We start from the raw sequence: 22,820 nt of genomic DNA, 5'->3' as shown, positions 1-22,820 counted from the left end.
ATCCCAAAGAAATACTAAAGAGCGGAAAGAGACATATATGTGCCAAAATGTTTGTGGCAGCTCTTTTTGTTGTAGCTAGAAACTGGAAGATGAATGGATGTCCATCAGTTGGAGAATGGTTGGGTAAATTGTGGTATATGAAGGTTATGGAATATTATTGCTCTGTAAGAAATGACCAGCAGGAGGAATACAGAGAGGGTTGGAGAGACTTAAATCAACTGATGCTGAGTGAAATGAGCAGAACCAGAAGATCACTGTATACTTCAACAACGATACTGTATGAGGATGTATTCTGATGGAAGTGGAAATCTTCAACATAAAGAAGATCCAACTCACTTCCAGTTGATCAATGATGGACAGAGGTAGATACACCCAGAGAAGAAACACTGGGAGGGGAATGTAAATTGTTAGCACTAATATCTGTCTGCCCAGGTTGCATGTACCTTCGGATTCTAATGTTTATTGTGCAACAAGAAAATGATATTCACACACATGTATTGTACTTAGACTATATTGTAACACATGTAAAATGTATGGTATTGCCTGTCGTCGGGGGGAGGGAATAAGGGAGGGGGGGTAATTTGGAAAAATGAATACAAGGGATAATATTATAAAACATATATATATATAATAAAAAAAATTTAAAAAAAAAATTATGAATTCTTTGGAATTGTCTTGCACCATTATATTGATTAGCATAACCAAGTGTTTCACAATTGATCATCATTATAATATTGCTGTCACTGCATACAGTGTTCTCTTGGTTCTTTTACTTCATTATGCACCACTTAATATAGTTCTTGCCATGTTTTTTTGAAACTACTCCATTATTTCCCATAAAACAGATCACAATTATATGCTACAACCCAATTGATGAGGATCCCCTCAATTTCCAATTCTTTGCCACCACAAAAAAGTTGCTCTAAATATTTTTATACATATATGTTCTTTTCCTTTTTCTTTTATTTCTTTGTGATACAAACCTTGTAGTGATTTTTCTGGGTCAAAGGATATTGTACAGTTTTATAGCTTGTTGGGTATAGTTACAAATTGTTCTACCTAGGTCCAGATGACCAGATCAATTCACTACTTCACCAGTGGTTCATTAATGTATCTGGTACATTTTTTAGATCTGTAGGATTTTTGGTGGGGGGCTACTTTATTGTGGCTTTGCCTTTCCTTTCCAAAAGATTCTTAAGAATCTCAGATTCTCAAGAAACACTTAACAAGATCATATTTACAAAGCACTTTACAAATTAATATAAATGTTATTGTTGTTGTTATCCCCTGAATTGACTTGTTGAACTACTGTTGTTTTAGGTTTTGGAAAATATGTTCGAGTATTTTTGGCAGATTCAAAGGGATTTCATAGATTTATGGCCGTGGATCTTGAACATGAGAGCACAGTGGAAGCAGCCATCATTGGTCCTGATAATAATGTGATTGTCACTGGGTCTCTTGATGCATTCATCCAGGTAAGAGCAAAAGAATGCTTGGTACTCAAGGACCAAGACCAAGGACATGGAGGGACAGTTACAAATGGCTCTGATACATTCATCTATGTTTTTCTAGAATCTCAGAACCATAGAAAATTACAACAATAATCTTAGGGGTTATCTTGCCCAATTTCCTCATTTTATTGATAGAAAAATGAATCCCAGAGAGAATTCCTTGTCACATAGCAAGTTAGTTGCAGAGACTAAGACCCAAACCTCCTGGCTCCCAGTCTGATTTTCTTCTCTATGTTAAAAAATAATGATCATTCAATAACCATTCAGAGATCTTTCAGTTATTTTAGAATGCTTTAAAATTTATGAAGTTCTTTCCTTACAAAAATAGTAAGGGATAGGTAGTATAAGTATTATTTATCTCTATTTTGTAGATGAAGAACCTGACCCTCTGAAGGAAAGTCATTGCCTAGGGTCACACCTAGCATCAGGGGTACTTAGTCCAGGCCTCCTGGGTCTAAATTCATCCCTCCTTTCACAGCACATGCTGCTTCTCTGTCTTTAGCTTCCTCTACACTGCTCTGGACCAGATATTAGCCTAATGATCTACTACCCTTTAAGGGTCCTATTTGTGCTCAAGAAAGGGACAGATAATGATAAGGATGGGGATGGAGCAGGGGCTCTCAGAGCAGTTTCCTGTGAGGGCTTTACCCCACTAGTGTTTGGATAGTGTCCAGAGCAGAGAGACCACACACATATATGCATGCAGCCCACAGGCTTGAACCAGATTAAAATGTCATTGGAAAATATTTAACAAAATTTAAAAAAATACAATAAAGCAAAAATTATGTTATTGTGATTTTCTAACTTAGTATGTGCCCATGGGTACTCTTATGTATTGTTTAATGGCCCCCTTTTCAAATTTGAATTTGACACTATTGGTCCAGATTCAGGGCTTGGGGAGGGAAGGGTTGGCTGTTTTATGACTCCTTGGGGAGGGCAAAACAAAGCCTTTTACATACCCTTGGCCCACTTTCCTGGAGAAATGTATCCTACTGATCTGTATATATATATATATATATATATATATATATATATCCTTCTTTATGCTTTTCTCTTTGCCTTCATTCCTGACAAAAGGCTTTTATAAACTCATCTCTTCATCCAGGCTGATAAATTCTCTACTAGTCCTCAGTCCCAAACTCCTCATTGACCTCCCTCTATATACACTATATGCAAACATTTAATAGAATATTCAATTCTGCCTGCTTCCATCCTTGATTCTTCTCAGGTCTGGAGTCTGTCGGAACAGGGGACTCTTCTAGACATTTTTGATGGCATGGGAAGCCCAGGGAATATCTTGGCCTGCTGTGGAAACACTTTGGTTTCTGCCTCCAGGAATTCATCATCATTCAGTGTTTGGGATCTTGCTTATAACCAAAAGCATAAACTCTCATCCCCTTTCTTGGATCGTACTGGCTGTGCTGCAGTGTCTCACAATGGAAACTATGTATACTTCCCCAAAATAGGAGACAAAAACAAAATCACTATCTGGGACTCTGTGGAAGGTTTGTCAAATGTCATATAAAAGCCTATAATCAGAAGATCATAGGATCAGAGTTAAAGCTGAAAGGGATCTTAGAGGTCATTAAGCAGAACCTCTTCAGATGAGAAAATTGAGGACTAAGGAGGGTAAATGCTGCTTGAGCCCACAGAAGTAGTGGATAATAGAAGCAGGATTTGAATTCAGGCCTTCTGATTCTAAATCTGGTCCACTGTATATAACACACACACACACACACACACACACACACACACACACACATATGAATTCCACTGTGTTTACCATAAAACATCAAAACTGGGAGCAACTTTAAGATACAGAACATAGAACAGCTGGAAAAAACCTTAAAACATGGAATGGCAGAGCTGGGAGGGCCCTTAGAACCCAGGAGGGCAGAGCTGGGAGGGCCCTTAGAACCTAGGAGGTCAGAGCTGGGAGGGCCCTTAGAACCCAGGAGGTCAGAGCTGGGAGGGCCCTTAGAACCCGGGATGTCAGAGCTGGGAGGGCCCTTAGAACCCAGGAGGTCAGAGCTGGGAGGGCCCTTAGAACCCAGGAGGTCAGAGCTGGGAGGGCCCTTAGAACCCAAGAGGTCAGAGCTGGGAGGGCCCTTAGAACCCAGGAGGTCAGAGCTGGGAGGGCCCTTAGAACCCAGGAGGTCAGAGCTGGGAGGGCCCTTAGAACCCAGGAGGTCAGAGCTGGGAGGGCCCTTAGAACCCAAGATGTCAGAGCTGGGAGGGCCCCTAGAACCTATGATGTCAGAGCTGGGAGGGGCTTTAGAACAGAAAATGTCACATTTCTTGCCAGAAGCTGAAGTTCAGAGGAATGAAGTGGTCAGTCCCAGGTTATATAAGCAAGTTAACAGCAGAACCAGGACTAGAATCCGGGTCTCCTGATTCTTAGTCTAGAACTCTTTCCATCAAACCCTCTTACCTTTTGTTTGAGAGGGAAACAAAGTTGATTCTAATGCAAAGACTCTCTGTATTTCAGGGGAAGATCATGATATCTTAGATGCTTCAAATGAAGTGCGGTGTTTGGAAGTCGCTGAGCAGATGAAGTTGCTTTTTGCCGGGCTGATCTCAGGGACAGTGCTAGTGTTTCCCCTGAACTCCAGACAAGATGTAATGTGTATCCCACCCCCAGAAGCTAAGAAATCAGTCAAATGCATGGCCCTGAGCAGAGGAGAGGAACGGCTGGTCATTGCATATGACAACATAGTACTGGTGATGGACATTAGGCCAGAAGATCCCTGCCCAGTAATTGATGGACCTACATACACATTTTATACTCAACTTCCTGCTTTGATATCAAGTATAGCTGTTCTCACCAACTACCAGGTAGTTTATGGCATGACTAATGGAGAAGTTTTTATTTATGAGTGTGCAAAATCCAAAGTTTTCCCCTTAGAAGCCCCCCAGGGCAAAGTTACTTGTTTAGAAGTCAGCCACAAAGAACAATGGGCAGTAAGCAGTTCTCAGGAGTCTCTGCTGTACCTTTGGGATCTAGAGCTCTGCAAGTGGAAACATACGCTGACTTTTGAGGTAGGCCTTAATCCCTTAACCATAGAAAACCTAAGAATTCTATTAGTTGGCAGTTATCAAAATGCTAATAATGATGATGATAGTAGTAAAAGTAGCAACTTGTATTTCTGCTTTCCTCAAAATCCTCACAAAATAATAGTGTATTATTTTTCTTGCTTTATAGATAAAGGGATTGCTAACAAATTTGCTGAGACATTGAAACTGTCAGGGTCTCTCAGCCTCTAAAAGGGTCAGTTGTTCAGTTGTTTTCAATTATATCTGACCCCATTTGAGGCTTTCTTGAGAAAGATACTGGTGTGGTTTGCCATTTCCTTCTCCAACTCATCTTACAGTTGAGAAACTGAGGCAAACAGGATTTGCCCAGGGTCATTGAGGCCAGATTTGAACTTGGGAAGATGATTTTCCTTCCTTCAGACCTGGCTCTCTATCCACTGTTCCACTTGACTTTCCTCCTGAAAGGCTCATAGAGGCATATATTTTCTTTCTTTCTTTTTTTTTTTAATTAATTTTATAACATTTTTTGACAGTACATATGCATAGGTAATTTTTTACAACATTATCCCTTGTACTCTCTTCTGTTCTGAATTTTTCCCCTCCTTCCCTCCACCCCCTAGATGGCAGGCATTCCCGTACATATTAAATATCTTATAGGATATCCTAGGTACAATATATATGTACACAACCGAATTTTTTTGTTGTTATATTTTCAAAGCTGAAAAAAATCTCAGAAGCCATCTAGTCAAACAGGTATAATCTTTATTTTTCTTTAAGGTTTCACTTTCTCTGTGATCCTTTTACTTATCTATGTGCATGATGCAGACTCTAAATAGTAAATAAGCTCATTCTGGACAGATACTACTTGTCTTTACTGTTCCAGACTCTAGCACACAGTTCTTTACAAATAGTAAATACTTAATAGTTTTTAACTTTAATTAAATTGATCAAGGATTCTTTCTAAAACCTAAAGAGTAATCATCATCCAGCCTTTTTTTCCCCTCAAAGGCCCCTTCTGAAAGTTATTGTATTACAGTCTGAGGCAGCCCATTTTGCTTTTGCATAGCATAATTATTAGGAAGCTTTTCCTACATGGATGTTATAATTTCTATAATTTCTTCCCATTGCTCTTGGTTTTGCTATGTGCATCCAAGGAGAGCAAGTTTAAAGCCTCTTTCATATCAAAGTCCTTGAAGACAACTATCATGTCCCTATTACATTTTCTGTCCCCAGGTAAATATCCCAAGTTTTTTTTTTTTTCTCCCAGGTGATCTTCATATTATCTCATTATATGATGTGATTTTCATCATGGTGGTTGACCTCCTTTACGTGTATTCCATATAGCGTGTCTCCCAGAATTGAATACTTCCATTTTGATTAGGAAATAGGACAGCAAGACTATCATGTCCCTCTCTTTGGAAACTTATGTTTTTCTTAATATTGCCTAATTTTTCCCACTTGTGACCCCTTTATGCCCGAGAAATTTTATATGACCCTGGGTATATACATATATATATATATATATATATATATATATATATATATATATATATATATATATATATATATATATATATATATATAATAGGTATACTATTCAAACATTTGCTGACAATAAATCAGGAATCAGACTCATTGGCCCATAGTTTGCAGATTTCATTCTTTTCCCATTTGAGAAATTGATATAATATTTCTTCTTTACCAGCCAGTGGTAGAGATCACGTGACTCAGCCATAATATATACCATCTCTTTCAGTACTTTGAAATTTAGTTAATCTGGACATGGTTACTTGTAGTCATTAAGTCAGCTAGATGCTCTCTTATTTATGTTGGCTTTCAACTTTGTATCAGCTCTTAATCAGACACATTTGAAAGAATAGGGAAGGTAAAAAAAAAGTAGCTATTACTAACCTTATGACACAATCATTATCATTATACATTATAGTTCTTTGTACTTACAATTGTGGGCAAATTACAGCATGGCCTGATTCACAAAATTTATCCTGAAGTCAAAAACATAAAACACAGAGAAAACCATTGAAGTTGATTTAAAGTGCTCTGCCAGAGAGTAGACTGAACTATTGCTATCTTCTCTCCTTTAACTGTAATCAGATCTATCACTAGCAATTTTGGTGCCGAGAGATAGGGAAAAACATCATCAAATCAATTTTAATGGCAAATTCAGTTGGAAAGCAAAGAAGTATGGAGTTCAACTAGGGTGGAGCCCGTTGGAGTAGAAGTATGAGGAAGTTGATAAGGACTGAAAATGATATTTTTATTTTGTTAGAGGATTGTAGTTTCTTTCAGAGATTTCTATATTTTGGTGCCCTGAGGCAAAGCCCTGATCATCTTACTCATTACAGCTCATGCAGTATTATAACCACATTATTCTAGACCAGCCTAAGTGAATCAACCCAGTGATTTTGGCTCTACCTGGTATTTTATGCTGTCAGTGGTTTTTAGAATGGGTAGTGTACTTATTAGTGCTGTTGTCTGCAATAGCAGCTTTCTGACTCCCATATTTCAATTGTCTTGCCTCCCTGATTGTGGTAATACTACATAAGTGATGCAGATTTAGAGTAATTATATTGTAGTGAAATTAAAGAGTAATATATATCCTTATCTGTAAACAAGAGAGACTGAAGAACAATGGGGAATTCTACTCATCTTTCACCTAAATTTATTGGTTTGAAAAAATGTTAACCCAAAGAGTCCTTGAGTCTTTTAAATACAATGCTTGGTGTGTCAATCATTATGTATTTAAATAAAAACTACTATACATTTGGGCCACTAGCTAATGCCATATTGAAGAGTGCCAGGTCTCAAAGCTGACCTGAGACAGCTGTGTGACCCTGTTCAAGTCACTTAACCCCATTTACCTCAGTTTCCTCATCTATAAAGTGAGCTGGAGAAGGAAATGGCTAAGCCTTTCAATATCTTTGCCAAGAAAACTCCAAAAGCGGACAATTCCAACATGACTGAACACGACATCTACTGGTGTGCTATAACACAGCACAGAGAGACTAAAGGGTCTCTTCCCTTGAGAGGCAAAATGGTTAATTGAGATTAGACTCCTAATATTAACTAAACATCCAAACTTTGGCAAGTCATCCAGCCTTTCTGTGACTCAATTTCTTTGTAAAATGGGAAAATGATTCTGGTACAATCTTAGAATTGTTGTGAGAAACATTTTGTCAACCTTAAAGTGTTGTATAAACAGAAACTCAATCTTCTCAGTGGGACTGAGTGCTCCATTCCAAACTTTGCAATGGCTATGTCACTGTTTAAATGTTTCAGGGTTGGATTTCTATCATTTTCATTTATGTTTCTTTTAAAGCATAACCAAACTCTCATTGTTAATTTTTACCAGAGTGCCTTCTCCAGAGGAATTCAGTGTGTCTGTTTCTCCAAAGATGATAAGTATGTATACAGTGGGTTAAAGGATCAGTCCATTCTAGTCTGGAATGTTTCTGATGGTGAGTTATTTCACATATATTATTTTTTTTATTAAAGCTTTTTATTTTCAATATGTATGGATGGATAATTTTTCAACATTGACCCTTGAAAAACCTTGTGTTCCAAATTTCCTCCCCTTTCCCTGCCCTCTCTCCTGGATGGCAAGTAATCCAATATATTTCGCATATATTTTTAAATGTTTTGCTTTTACACAAGTCACTCTTATTTCAAAACATAGCCCTCTCCCTCCCCTTTGCCTTCTACAGAAAATCTTCCTTCCAGATTAAAATGGAAAGTGCAGCAACGGCCTAGTATAACAAGCAAAGCCGACAGCATATGCAACATTTCATCCTCATGATCCCTACCTCCCCCAGTAGGAGGGAGGTGAATTTTCTCATCCTTTTTCTAAGGCCAAGTTTGGTCATTGTAACTATAAAACATTAATTTCATTTATCATTTCCATTGTTGTAGTCATTATACATTGTTTTCCTGATTCTACTTACATTATGTGAATGTCTTCCCATATTTTTCATGTTCATTGTTTCAAATGGTGCAATAATATTCCATTCCATTTATGTACCACAATTTGTTTAGCTATTCCCCAGTCAATAGACACCAATTTTATTTCCAGTTCTTTGCCACAAATATGATCTTCCTGCCTTTGATCTCCTTGGGGGAATATTCCTAACAATGGAATCTCTGAGTGAAGAATGATTTTATTTCATTTCATTTTTTCATACAGAGTCAATTTGCCTTTACTATTTTGGAGCAGAAAGCAGTACCTAATTGATTTTACTCAAGGTCTAATTCACTTGTTTTGTACTTAACATTTTTATTTTTATTTTTCAATCATATTTTATTTTTCCAAATACATGTAAAGATAGTTTTCAACATTCATTTTGCAAGACTTTTATGTTCCAAATTTTTTCTTCCCCTCTCCCTTAATGCATTTCTTTCCAAGATAGCAGGTATCTGATACAGGTTAAAAATGTGCACAGAATGATTTTATTTTTAAAATAAAACAGATTCAGATGATTAAATATCATGAAACAGTTGGGTGGCATAGTGAACAGAGCATTGGCCTGGAGACAAAGATCTGAATTCAAATCTAGTCCCAGATGCTTACTAGTTGTGAGAACCTAGGCAAGTTAGTGAATTGCTCTTTGCCTCAGTATCCTTGTAAAAGGAGAATAGCACCCTCTTCTCCAGGTAGTTGTGAGGATTAGATTAATTAGATTAATTACATAAAGTGTTTAGTATAGTGTCTTTCACAAAGTAAAAACTCTATTAGCTGTTACTATTGCTATCTATCTGACCATAGGCAAGTTGTTTAAATCCTTTATGTCTCAGTTTATGAAAATAGGGATATTAACAGTACCTACCTCACAAGGCTGTTGTGAGGATCAAATGAGAGTATTTGTATAGCCTAAAATGCTATATAAATATGAGCTATTTTTATTACTGTAGATAGACTACATATTTATTTTAATGTGATAACCTCTAGACAGTAAGTGCATCTGTGAAGAAATTAAAAGGAGATGTGTCTGTCACTAAGTCCTGCTCTGATCCTTCATTTTTGAGTAGATGTGACCTATTCAGGAGCTAGGTCAAGGAAATGCAGAACCTAGCAGATCCTACCAAATTAGAAAGGCTTGGAGGTGAGGTCTGGCTATTGACCTATTTGTCTGATGTGATGACTGCTTCAGTCAGACTCCCTCAATAAGTTTTCCTCTTTGGAGATCTATGCAATCCACTTGTATTCCTTCCCATCAATGTCACACTCTCAATCATTTTTTCAATGAGTTTAGTACTGATCTAGGTGCTATGAAAAGAAGTTGAAATTTCCCTTGGGAGAAAACCATTAATCAGACTTCTATAAATTCAGCCGAAGATCCCAGGAGCTCTGTTGATTATGTCACATTGCAGGCTTATATTAAGCTTCTGGTTCATTGACACCCCCAGAACTGTTTTTCTAACCATGTCTCTCCCATTCTGTACTTGTGCAGTTGATTGGTCTAACCCAAGTGTAAGACCTGATGTTTGTTCGTATTTAATTTAATCATTCTAGCCAACTTAGCCTACTAGCTATCTCAAACATGCCATCTTTTGTTTCTATGCCTTTTTATATGCTATCCTCTTTTTATTCATACCATGTCCTCATTTTTGCTTCTTGGAATTCTTAGTTTCCTTTTAAGATTTAGTTCAAGTATCAGTTCCTACATGAAAATCCACCCTGTTACCCTTATCCTGTTCCTCTCTTCCCTCTTACCCACTCAACTCCAATGGCTTCCTATTGCCTCCAGGAACAAGTATAAAAGCTGTTTGGCATTCAAAGTCCTTCATAATCTAGCCTCCCTTTCATTTTATACCTTACTTCCCAGCATTTTTTTTTTTTTTTTTTGATCCAGTGATAATGGTCTTCTAGCTGTCCCTTGACCAAGACACTCCATCTCTTGGCTATGGACATTCTTTTTGGTTATTGAACACTTTTCCTCATCTGCTCCGATTACTGACTTCTCTGGCCTCCTTGAAGTCCCACCTAAAATTCTACCTTGTCTATAAGTCTTCCCCACCCCTTCTTATTCTGTATATAGCTTGCTTTGTATATATATTTGTTTGCATGTTGTCTCCTCCACTTGATTGATTATAAACTCTTTGAGGGCAGGGACTATCTTTTGCCTCTTTCTGTACTCTAAAGCTTAGCAAAATGATAAGCACATAATAGGTGCTTAATGTTTATTGGTTTGATATACCCTCTTCCCACCATTGTTAGTGCTTTCTAAAATTTTGTATGAACTTATTTCTTGTTCTTCATTCTCAAAAACAACCATGACATCAGGTAGGTAATGCCATGACATGTTGTATCTCCCCTAATACAGAGGCTTTTAATCTGGAAATAAAATTTCTTAAAAGGCATTTTGATCATTGTATTTCAATATAATTGGTTTTCTTGGGGTAATTCTATATATTTGATTTTATGAATTTTAAAACACAATCCTGAGGAAACCATTAGCTTCATTGGACTGACTACTAAAGAGATCCATCAAACACACACACACACACACACACACACACACACACACACACACACACACACAAGAATTCCTGCCCTAGAAGAATGTAAATTCTTTTTTGGTCAGGGCTATTCCATTTTATTTTCGGGTCTCTAGTGCCTATCATACATGGTAAGCATACCATACATCCTCAAATTTTGGATTACAATTTTATCATCCATTGTATTTGCTATCTCTTCCACTGTTTTGTCATCTACAATTTTGATATTTTTATATAAGTTCGGTCTAAGCCCTTACTTGACACAGAAATTCCCATTATGACTTCTGTTACAGGTATTGTACCTGTGCTACAAGGATAAATGATTCTGGGAAACTATTTTTGCCTCTCTTCACCTTTAAAAGTAAAAATCCCCCATACCTCCTACAGACATGGAAAAGGCTCTCTGAATACTCACTTATCTTAGTTCTGAAGCATTAGAGGCCAGAGAAATGGTTCCACACACATTGTGGAGTGGGTAATTCTTATCTTGAACATCATTTCAGTAGTACCATTTTTCATTTGGTTCTTATGAGAAATATGCTTGCTAAGGTTTTATTGCAAAATGTACTTGTGGTTATGAGCATTGTAAATTTTAGAATGTATTGGAATATCACAGTGGCTAAATAAATGCTGGTTGCTTGGCAGCCTCTTGAGATTTTTTATTTACATTGTAATGGGCCAAATCTTCATCATCATGAATTTGAGTTCAAGTCCTATTGTCTATTGTGCTCCTGTGGCAAGGAAAGAAAAGGATCCAAGTTTGGGATCTCGGTTCTTTCTCTCTTCCTGAGGCTAGCTTCAGAGAAACTCCTGGAGAATAGAGGCATGTTTAATAATCTTAATAACTTCCTGTTAGATATAACAAGACTATGTCAAATGGTGCTTTGCAGTTGAGACTTTGAACAAATGGTTCTTTCAGTAGAGCATTGAGCCATAATAACTGTTCATTCATTCAGCATACAATTATGGAGTGCCTAATGTGACCACATTTGAATATCTGTATAATGCAAATTGGACAAGGTTTTCAAAGAATGATATGAATCTGACCTTAGGTAAATCTGTCCCCCTTACTGCACTTCAGTTATCTCCTTTGAAATGTTAAGGGATTGGACTAGATATTCTCTGAGATCCCTCTGCCTTTGACATTCCATATTCTGAAGTCCTTTTATTCCTAACTTTCTATTTTATTTATTTTTTTGCTGAGGCAATTGGGGTTAAGTGACTTGCCCAGGGTCACACAGCTAGGAAGTGTTGTCTAAGAGCACATTTGAACTCAAGTCTTCCTGACTTCAGGGCTGGTGCTCTATCCACTGTGCTACCTAGTTGCCCTCTAACTTTCTATTTTTAAAAAAATCCCATATGTAATATTCTATGTACTTCTTAAGAACCCTTTCGACTTTAGCATTTTATGTTATGAGATCCTTTCCAATTCTGACATCCTAGGAATCTAATATTTTGGAGGGCTAATAAAGTATTCATTTTTCAAGGAGGATGTGAGGGGCATGGGCTTTGGAAACTTCCATACAAAACTTAAGTATCCCCAAATTATTTTGCTAGTCCAGTGACAGAGCAAAGACTAAATGACCACTTGTGTATGTCGTAGAAGACATTCTTATTCTAACATGTGTTAGACCAGATTGTGCTGGGGGTCCCTTCCTATAATGAGATTCTGTGTTGTAAAGTCCCTTCCTAAAAAACTTTTTAGCTTTGACATTCCAAGATTCCATAAATTTAGATCTGTGAATCTGGAACCATAAGGTAATAATCATCATTAACTCAAACATATGTGAACAATCTGTGATTTGAACTCTCAGTGTAGGAAGTCTTCTATCCAAATAGATTGTTGCCACCATGACTTAGTAGTTAAGTCAGTTAAGAATGACATAGTCCAATAGCTAGGTAAATATTAAAAAGAAGGGGGAAGTTAGTTGGTGTAGTAGATAGAGCACCAGCCCTGAGGTCAGGAGTATCTGACCTCAGACACTTAACACTTCCTAGCTGTGTGACCCTGGGCAAGTCACTTAACCCCAATTGCCTCCACAAAAAACCCCAAATAATTAAATGAATATATATATCTATATCTATATATGAAGGCTTTGAAGCAAGGTTTTCCTGCCTCCAAGCTCAGCACTCTCTCCACTATCCATACTGCTTCTGTTACAATATAAACTATGGCAATCAAAGAAGTTGATTCCTCTGTCTCTCTTGAGATGCCTGGAACAGTACTGTCTACCCGCTCATCTTGGTTGTTTTAATTTCCTCATTTGTGTCTTCCTGACTTGTCCACAGGTTCCTTGTTGGCTGTTCAGTTTGTATGTGCAACAGTAAACAAAATTATTTCTACAGCTGATGGGTTTATTGCAACAACGAGACATGGCTATCTCATCCGTGAGCGCTTCCAGTGCCCTCAACCAATAAGTGCCTCTTATGACCCTCTCAAGAACATCAAGGCAGCGTGTACCATCAAAACCAAGAAGCAGGAGGAGATTCTAGTGGTGGTAAGAAAACAGCAGGGTGACTCAGAAAAAGTGGAAGAAAAGCAAAACAGTACAAACAAGATCTCTCAAGTTTGTGCGATCATATGACAGAAGGTGAGATATATTACAAAGAGAATTCAGCAGGCAATCCCATCACTTCACATAGGACCATCCTTTGTTTTTCAAATCATTCTCTTTCCTTATCATAACCACTTCAGCTCAGACCTGCTACTAGAATATCATCATTGGACCTTTAAAAAATTTTATATAGTAAACAAATATTAAGCACCAATTGTCTACAAGGCACTGTGCTTAATGTTGGCAGCATAAAGATAAAATAACTTCCACTCAGTCACCAGAGTAAATATTAGAATCATAGGATTTTGAAGCTGGAAAAGGTTGTAAAAGTCTTCTAGTTCTTATTACTTTATTTTACAGATGGGGAAGCTGAGACCCAAATAATTGAAGTGACTTGCCTAAGGTCACACAGGTAATAAGCATGAGAACTGGAATTTCAACCAAGTTATCCTGACCCTAAATGCAATGCACTTTCCACTATCCAATCCTAGTAAGGAGTCTCTCCTAATGAGCACTGATTAGCTTGGCCACTATTTCCCCAAACATACTTGAAATCTATTTAACCTTGAGTTAAAACGAGGAATGATCCCCCTTCCTCTATGAACCTTTTGCTAGTTAACACTTTTAGAGATGCATGTTTTTCAGATAGCAGGATTTCTGAGCCAGGCTGAACAAGCTGTTATAGTATCTTCTTGCTTTCACACCATCTGCTGCTGTGGGACTGAACAGTGAAACACTAGAAATCCAGCTTCCATTTTTATGGATGGCCTTCCAAAAAATCCCTACTTGTTTCCAAGGATTAGTGCTAAGGGGAAAGAGAACCCAGAGCTTAGAGCTGCTTCCTTCATTATATTAGAGACCACATTTTTACATCAATTTACTCCAGCAAATTTGTTGGTGTTAAATAAGGAGTTGAGTCCCACTGGTTATATGTTTCACTGAGAAATAAAAGTAATAAATATTGGGTCATCAAAAAAAAAAAAAAAAAAAAAAGGAATACATTCCACAAGCATTTAGAACCACATAGATTAGCTTAACACCATGTCATTTTTAAGTTTAAAACAAATGTTTTGGAATGTAAAAAGCTTTTACATTCCCATAGTATTAACAATTCACCTCCTACATGATGCTGGCAGCAGTATTTGCCTAACAGAATTCCGAGGGTATTACTGACATGACATTTTTGTAAAATGATCTTAGCCCAGAATAGTATCAAATTAGCACCACAAACCATAGGCTGAATAAGAGGGATTCCAAATCCAAAGGGTTCAGAAAGTATGAGGAGGTCAGAAAGGAAATGAATCTAACCATTGCTACTCAGAAATCACAGTTTGGGAAGCTATAGATTTTGAGGGAATATTTTTTTTTCTCACATTTTGTTTTCCAGTTTACCTGTCCCCTGCCTCAATTTCCTAAAACTATTAATTCTGATACCCGATAAGTAGACTATTAATCTATACAAAAAGATGCTTTCAAAGTTTTTTTCTATAGCGTTTCCATAGAATTATGTATGGATCAAAAGCATGCAGGGACCATAGAGATCCTCACTTTACATATGAAAAACATAATACTCAAAGAAAGGGGGCTTGCTTTATGCCATATAGCAAGTTTTATGGCAGAGCCAATGGTAGGCCCCATATCACCAGATGCCTACCCTCGGGCTTTTTCCACTGTACCAACCTTCCTCCTTTGCAGAGCTTGAAAAGAGAATTTGGGAAATAAAATGCTCCCAATTATAATGATATTTATTTTTCAAAAATGGAATACAAAAAAAACTAAAGAAATGTACCTTGATCTGAAACATTAAAACATAAAATAAATCAAAGTCTATAAAAGTATTGTTTTTTCTGTCTCTGTTTCCTGCATTATGTAATGGCTTCACTTTACCACATGAGAGATCTGAGTTAAATAATCCATAACAAGGAATGGCCCTGGAAAACTCAGGCTAACCACTAATGTTTCCAGGTAGAATAGACAAAAAAAATTATAATTGTAAGAATAACAATAATAGTTGACATTTCTCTAATTCAGCAAGCGATTATTAAACTTCTACCATATACCAGGAACTAAGTTAGGCATTGGGGATACAAAAAATCAAATAGTACATTCCCTCAAGGACCTTACATTTTACTATGGAGAGGAAGAAACACAAATCTATATTCATATAGTTCCAACCCTTACCCTCTGAGTAGACATAATACACAAAATCTGTACAAAAAAAATTTCCAGAGGAAATGTACTAGTACCTAGAGGCATCACAAAATGCCACAGATAAAGAGGTAGCACCTGCACTGAGCATGAAGGAAGCTAGGCATTCTAACTGGTAGAAGTAGGAGGGATTGTATTGTAGTTACTGAAGACAGCCTGTATAAAGATACAGAGACAGAAAATGGATTGCTATCAACAGGAAAAAGCAAAACAAGCAGGACAGTTTTCCTGAAAAATAGTATTCATAGTGGGGAATAATGTACAACAATATGCCTAGAATTATAAACCAAAAGCCAGATTATAAAGGCATTTAATTGCTAAATTTTTATATTTGTTTATATTTATATTTGATCCTGGAGGCAAGAGGGACCTACTGGAGCTTCTTCAGCATGGTAGGTAGGAACAGGGTCAGTCTTATCGAATTTCTTTCTTAAGGAATATCAATTTGACCATTGCATGGGTGGATTGAAGATTATAAGATAGGAGACTAGAGGCATAATTAGTTATTCTAATAGGGCCAGCAAGAGATAATGAAGGCTTGAACTAGGGTGGTAGTCATGTAAGTAGAGGAAAGGAGATGGATAAAAAAGATGTTGGGTGGATAGAACCAACAAGACTTGGCAAATGATTGAAATTGAGGAATGAGAGAGAAGGGTAAAGTATGACTGAAGTTTGAACCTGGTAACTTGAAGAATGGTGGCCTCAAGTGAAATGAACAATTTAGGAATAAAGAAAGGATTTGGGGGAAAGAAAGTGAATCTTGTTTTGAACTTGTTGATTCTGAGATATCTCTGGAATATTCAATTGCAAGTATATAATGGATGGTGATGAGGGCCTGGAGCTCAGTGGAGATACATGGGTTGTATGTAAATATACATTATAATTATAATATAATAATATATATTTAATTTTACATATGCAAGTATAAATCCTGTAGTTCTCTCTCTAGGGATGATAACCCATAGAAGAATGAACCTTTAGAGGCTAAAGAGATCACTGGAAAAGGGGATGAAGTGAGAGAAAAGAAGAGGGTCCAGGATAGATCATAATGATTAGGATGATGGATGATGACAGGTGAGAGGAAAATTAAGAGAATGGTGTCATGAAAATCCACAACAGAGAGAGGATTTAGGAGAGAGGCTGTAAGGCAAGGTGCTTTACATAAATTATTTCATTCGTTCCTTACCATCCTGTAAGGAAGGCACTATTATTATCTCATTTAAAGATAAGTAAATCCAGGCCAAGAGTGGTTAATTGGTCCAGTAAGTTTATGAAGCCAAATTCAAAATGAGGTCTCCTTGATTTCAACTCCAGACTTCATTAATTAGGCCACATTACTTTTCAACAAGAACTGCTGGGATGACATTTTTCAGCATCTTATATATTGAACATTTCATTGCCTTTCAGAATTTAAGGCATCATATACAACGTGACCTTTCTATAGCATTTTCATATACATTCTTTTTAAATCCTGGGAACAACCCTATGAAGGAGGTTGTGGGACTATTATTGTTATTTGAAGAAAGGGAAAAGTGGGTTGAATATGTCACAGTTTGTAAAAATACTAGAAACAGGTCTTGGTTCCAGTATTTTTGACTTCAAATCTTCAGAAAACTGAAATCTTTTTATTAGCAAAATTTGGCTATGATATGTATAACCTCCACTTAAGTCTTCTCCCAATACTTCATTCTGGTGGCTATAGGTGCTCAAAGCCTATATTAGTAGAGTCCAAGCTCTAGAAGTATCTATGAGGAGAGGCTTTAGGTATGAACTTGGTGACTATTATGCATCTATTATTGAAAAATCAACCTAGGAAAATCCAGAGAGACCCCTCACTAGAAGACTGACTGGTAATGGATTTATTTAGCTCTAGGAACTCACAAAAACCATATACTAAATTGTAGAAAGAGTGCAGCTGACATGTAGGGATAGAGTACTCATCAGGCTAAAATTTCAGATAGCTGAAGTAGGTAAAATAGAGATATATTCAATGTATAAAGTAGGGAATTAATTTGATATGTGTTATCTGAAGACTCACAGCTACATTTGTTCATGTCTTTTGTTCTCAGCTAAGGACTGAGCTTAGTTTAATCCCCCAGCCAAAGGCAGGAATAAGCTAAAAATAGTTGCTTATATATGTAGACTATTGTTCCACAGTAGAATGAATTATAATAGAATTATACCACATTAAATTAGGATGAGATCTTGGAAATCTAGTCCAATAATCCAATAATCTCATTTTATATAGAACATTGAGAGAATTAAGGGAGGTCCCACAATGATTTAGTAACAGAGGTTAGAACCCACAAGACAACCACGTTCTTCCAAGTAACAAGAAAGAGCAGAAGAGTCCAAGTTGCCAGAGTTCATGTTCACTGCCATCTTCTCACCCCATTAGGTTTCAGTATAAACAGCGTGGCTTTGAAGAAAAATATGTCTTAACTCTGACAGGGACCCAAGGGATATTAATTATCTTAGATCCCAGATTGGCCTCTGCGATTTTCATCAGTCAAGTATTTATTAAGCACCTACTATGTTTCAGAAACTGTGTTAATCAATAGGCATAAAAACACAGAAATGAACTAATTCCTGTCCCTGCCCTCAAGGACTTATATTTTTATCAGGGCAGCAGTAATTAGTTATCTGTATATATAAAATAAAGGCAAAGTTATGGTTATGGCTTTAGGATGAAACTGAAGTTTTGAAGTAGGGATTCTAAAGTGAAGAGGGAGATGGCCAATGCAAAAAGTTGGAGCTGAGACACAGTGCCAAATATAATAATGAGGAGCCCTTTTGGCTGTACCAAAGAAAATGTTAAGAGATATAGTATCTAATGAGGCTATAAAGATAGTTTGGAGTCAGGTTTCAGTTCATATTTGTTCCTAGTGACTAGAGCTTATGACCAGGAAAGTGACATAGTAAAACATACTTTAGGCAAATCACTTTGTGTGGAGAATGGATTGGAGAGGGAAGAAATATTGGGCAGAGAAACTTTATAAGGAGACTTTTAAAACAGTCCAGGCAGGAGATGAAGATCGCCTAAATTGGGGTGGCAGCTAGATGAGTAGAAAGAAAAAAAATTGGATGTTAAGGACCATGTATAGGTGAAGGGGCAGGTCAATTCTCTGAGAGCCTCCACAGCTGTGAATCCTAACACTTGAAGGAGTTGCAAAGCCGCTTTTGGCACAGATGTTCCTTGTGGATTGAAAATGAAATAAATTGGAGGCAAGAGGTTAGAGGGAAGAAGTCAGGGAACGCAGCAGCCTCTCAGTCTCTTTGTATCATCATCCTCTCACGTGAAGAGATTCATTCTATAGGTCTGAGTTAGACCTCCAGCAGCCACTGACAGGTGGCTCCTCTATCACAACAGATGGATGCAAGGGATACAGAGGTTGAATCGACAATACTTGGCAAGTGGATGGATGTGTAATCTGTGGGATAAGGGAAGGGTGGGGAGTGGAAGATAATTCCAGAGTTGTGAACTTGGACAACCATAAGGTCGTGATATCCTCAATAAAAATAGGGAAACTGAGGAAATGGGGGTTGAGACATTTATCAAATGCTTACTTATTAATAACACTGTCCAGATTGGACACTAGCTCTATAGCCAGAGTAGGACAAGTAGAGTGTTATACCAAATTGCCAAATTGAGTAGCTGCAGACAGTATCTGAAATCCTTCACTAGAAAACAATTAAGCTTAAAACTTAGTTTGCAAAAAAAAAAAAAATTAGTATAACTTATCTTACAATGGTGATCTGAGGGACCTGACTACCCTATTAGGCAGATATTGTCTTGTATTTTACCACAGTCTCCTAACGTTTCATCTCTTCCTATGTCCCATTCCTCCTAAACCTATCCCTTATTGTTACTTGGACTTCTTAATCTCCTTTACTTCCTCAGTACTCTCCTTTACTCTAGCCTTAATATTTTATCTTCCCAATTTTTGCTCTATGGCTAACCAGTTCAACATTATTAAACAATTTTTTTGTTTGCCATTTGCCAAACCTTAACTCTTGATAATTCTCACAAAGGCTCTCCATGTAGTAAGATATTCCTTTTACTCCTGCCTAATTGCTTTTCTATGATAGCTCCCTGGCAACTTTACTCTCCCAATTTCCTCTCCTACCCTCTCTGCAGAGGACCTCTTCAGACTTTTGTAGTGGGGTTTGAACAAAGGAAATCAAGAGTCCTCCGCTCCTCTTAATGAAATTACATGATATAACCCATCTAAAAAAGGGCAAAAAGGGCCATATTCAGTGGAGCCAGTTGACATAGAAGCTCCTGTTACTAGTGGGCTGTGTTGAAGAGGCCATGTCAGTAAGTGTCAGGAGGTTCCAGCTCTTTTGGAAGAAACTCTCTTCTTAATAGTCTGTAAGAAGAGTTCTGAAAATGCCTTCTTCTCTTTTGGCCCTTTCTTTTTGGGACAATTCCAGCACAGTACTTTCTCTGCCTTGAACTTCCATCAAGGATAAGAGGAATTTTCTCTGCTCTCTCATCATCCAGTGGCAACTATGGGTTGTTCTCTGTACAAAAAAGTGGTTGCCCAGGTAAGCTTGAGTCTCTGCTTCTTTTTCTTTTTCTTTTTGTTTGCTACTTTTAAGTACAGAGAGCCTGAGAAATGTATTTTTCCAACTTTGGTGATGACCTCTTGAGTTTGAGAGTTCCAAAGTCTCTGGATTGGGTGCTGACAACCAAATGGGAGAAAAAATTTTACATCACTTCTTACTGGGAAGCTCCTGCAGCTGAACAAATAAAAGAAATTAGAATCGGAGTTTAAAATCTTTGAATTGCTTGGACTATGTAACTTTCAGATGAATTTGAATAAGAATATAAAATATATACTCAGCAGCTTAACAAAGTTGTTTTCTTCAGAGACTATGAATAAAATTTTGAGATGTTTTAAGTTTACTGTATGGTTTTTGAGTTATTTGCATCTTTTTTTTTTTTTTTTTTTTTTTTTTTTTTGTGGTGGAAGAAATGAGAATTGGCTAGGCTGACATAGAATAGGCCTTGGCTGACAGAAGTGACTCCATGTATGACATTGGAAAGTTCTTGCATACTTAATGTTGGTTTGGTCAACCACATTTGGGCAAGAAATGAAAAGCTTTATTGATTATAACCAGGTTTGAAAACTTCCTAATCAATATTATTGTTCATAAGAAATGATCAGCAGGATGATTTCAGAAAGGTCTTGACTTACATGAACTGATGTTAAACTGAAGTTGAACCAAGAGAAATTACATGAGAATTACAAGAGAAAATACATGGTAATAACAAGATTATGTGATGATCAACTATTATGGACTTGGCTATTTTCAACAATGAGATGATTCAGGCCAATTCCAATGGACTTGTGAAGAAGAGAGCCATTTGCATGTTGAAAGAGAACTATGGCAAACAGAGATATTAATACCTCTAGTGTTTATTTCAAAAGTTGTGCTTGTACTGGACACTGCCCTTCTTTTGTGGCTTTAAGTAGTGTCTTCTGCAACCTAGTCATAGGAGGGGGTGATTTCTGGGAGGGGGTGATTTCTGGGGGGGGGGTGTGGGACTGAATGTGGATCACAACATAGTATTTTCACCTTTTTATTGTTGTTTGCTTGTTTTTCATTTTTTCCTTTTTGATCTGATTTTTCTTGCACATCATGATAAATGTGGAAATATGTTTAGAAAAATTGCACGTCTAAACTAAAAAAAAAAAATTTAAAAGTAGGGTAAAAAGAAAACTTCCTAATCCAGGTATGCAAGGTTGATACATTATTCTAATCACAAGGCCCTTGTGGTATTAGGGAATTGCAGGCTAGACCACCTGATTGACTTCTCTTTAAGTTTCCCTTCCCACACGTCCACTGTTCCTGAGAATCTATCTGCCCAGCAACAACAATAGGAATCAGAGCAGAGACCCAGAGATCTGGACTTTCCCTTATTAGTACCACATAAAGAAAATTTTCTTTTTGTTGGGATATTGAGAATCACATGTCAGAAATTAAAACATCTTAAACATAGAATATCTATTATTGTAAAAAGTTTTGACAATGAGGACCCCCTAATAATATCTCAAAGTTTCTCTGGGGGTCCTGCACTACACTTTGAGAACTGCTAGTCTAGGCACCTCTCTAAAACTATAGATAGAAGACAAGGTAAAGGAAGTTTTTCCTCTTGGGAAATCCCTAAACTAATAATATTCCAGTTTTATTACTATTTCTAGTCAGAGACAATTAATACATGAACATTTCTGCTTAGAGAGAAATTCAGAGTTGCTTCTAGTAATCAGTATATTTCCTGGATCCCTAAAAATTTCCAAATTACACTTTCTGGTAGTTGTGAAAGAAGACAAAATTCCACAGCAAAGTAAAAATGCATAGTTTAAGTTTATGGTCTTTCATTTACTAAACAGAACAATAGTGATACTAATGCTTGGGCAAACTTGGAGGAAATATCTTCCTGAGACTAATTATCTCTTCTGAAACTATTCTCTCTATGGATTCCCACTAAGATATACTTCTTTAAAAAGGGATTAAACAAGAGGATATTATTATCCTCTTTAAGTTTGTTTACCAAACCAAACTCTAATAATACAAGTTTCTGGGAATAAAGAATCCTCCCTGAAACTATCTTCTATTCAAGTAGGTGATTATGTTCTGGCTCTTTCTCCCAGACCTCCTAAGGGTACTATGGTATTATTAGGGTTGGTATTAAATTTTTCTCCTTTGCCATGGAGAAAAACTCCAATTGGCTGCACATTTGTGCTTCTGAAATGAACTGATAACCAGCACAATTTAACTATACATAATGTCAATTCGCTTTTATAATGTGATATATTTGAATATAGTAAGAATAAGTTAGAAACATTTAACTCATAATAATCTAGAATATGAGTCAGGCCAAATTTTTATTAGGAAAGGCAAGAAAAAGTCACAGAGAGTTGTTTTTCCAACCCAGAGTAGAGTGATAGAGGTTGGCTAGGAGCATATAGAGCAAATGTGGGGAGCCTAGAGATGG

General features: G+C 37.0%; 1 protein-coding gene across 1 annotated transcript in view; it reads left to right on the top strand.

Moving 5' to 3' along the window:
- The window catches only part of NWD1 (NACHT and WD repeat domain containing 1), a 47,536-nt gene extending 32,930 nt beyond the window's left edge, over positions 1 to 14,606 (top strand). Inside the window, 5 exon segments of the mRNA XM_074305810.1 lie at positions 1,321 to 1,475; positions 2,740 to 3,016; positions 4,000 to 4,550; positions 7,915 to 8,020; positions 13,344 to 14,606. Coding sequence (XP_074161911.1) covers positions 1,321 to 1,475; positions 2,740 to 3,016; positions 4,000 to 4,550; positions 7,915 to 8,020; positions 13,344 to 13,639 — 1,385 coding nt within the window. The 3' untranslated portion in view covers positions 13,640 to 14,606.
- The last annotated feature ends 8,214 nt before the right edge of the window (positions 14,607 to 22,820 follow it).

Source organism: Sminthopsis crassicaudata, chromosome 1 (genome assembly GCF_048593235.1).
Source record: "Sminthopsis crassicaudata isolate SCR6 chromosome 1, ASM4859323v1, whole genome shotgun sequence".
Classification (NCBI taxonomy): domain Eukaryota; kingdom Metazoa; phylum Chordata; class Mammalia; order Dasyuromorphia; family Dasyuridae; genus Sminthopsis; species Sminthopsis crassicaudata.
This window is presented reverse-complemented; position numbering and strand designations above follow the sequence as displayed.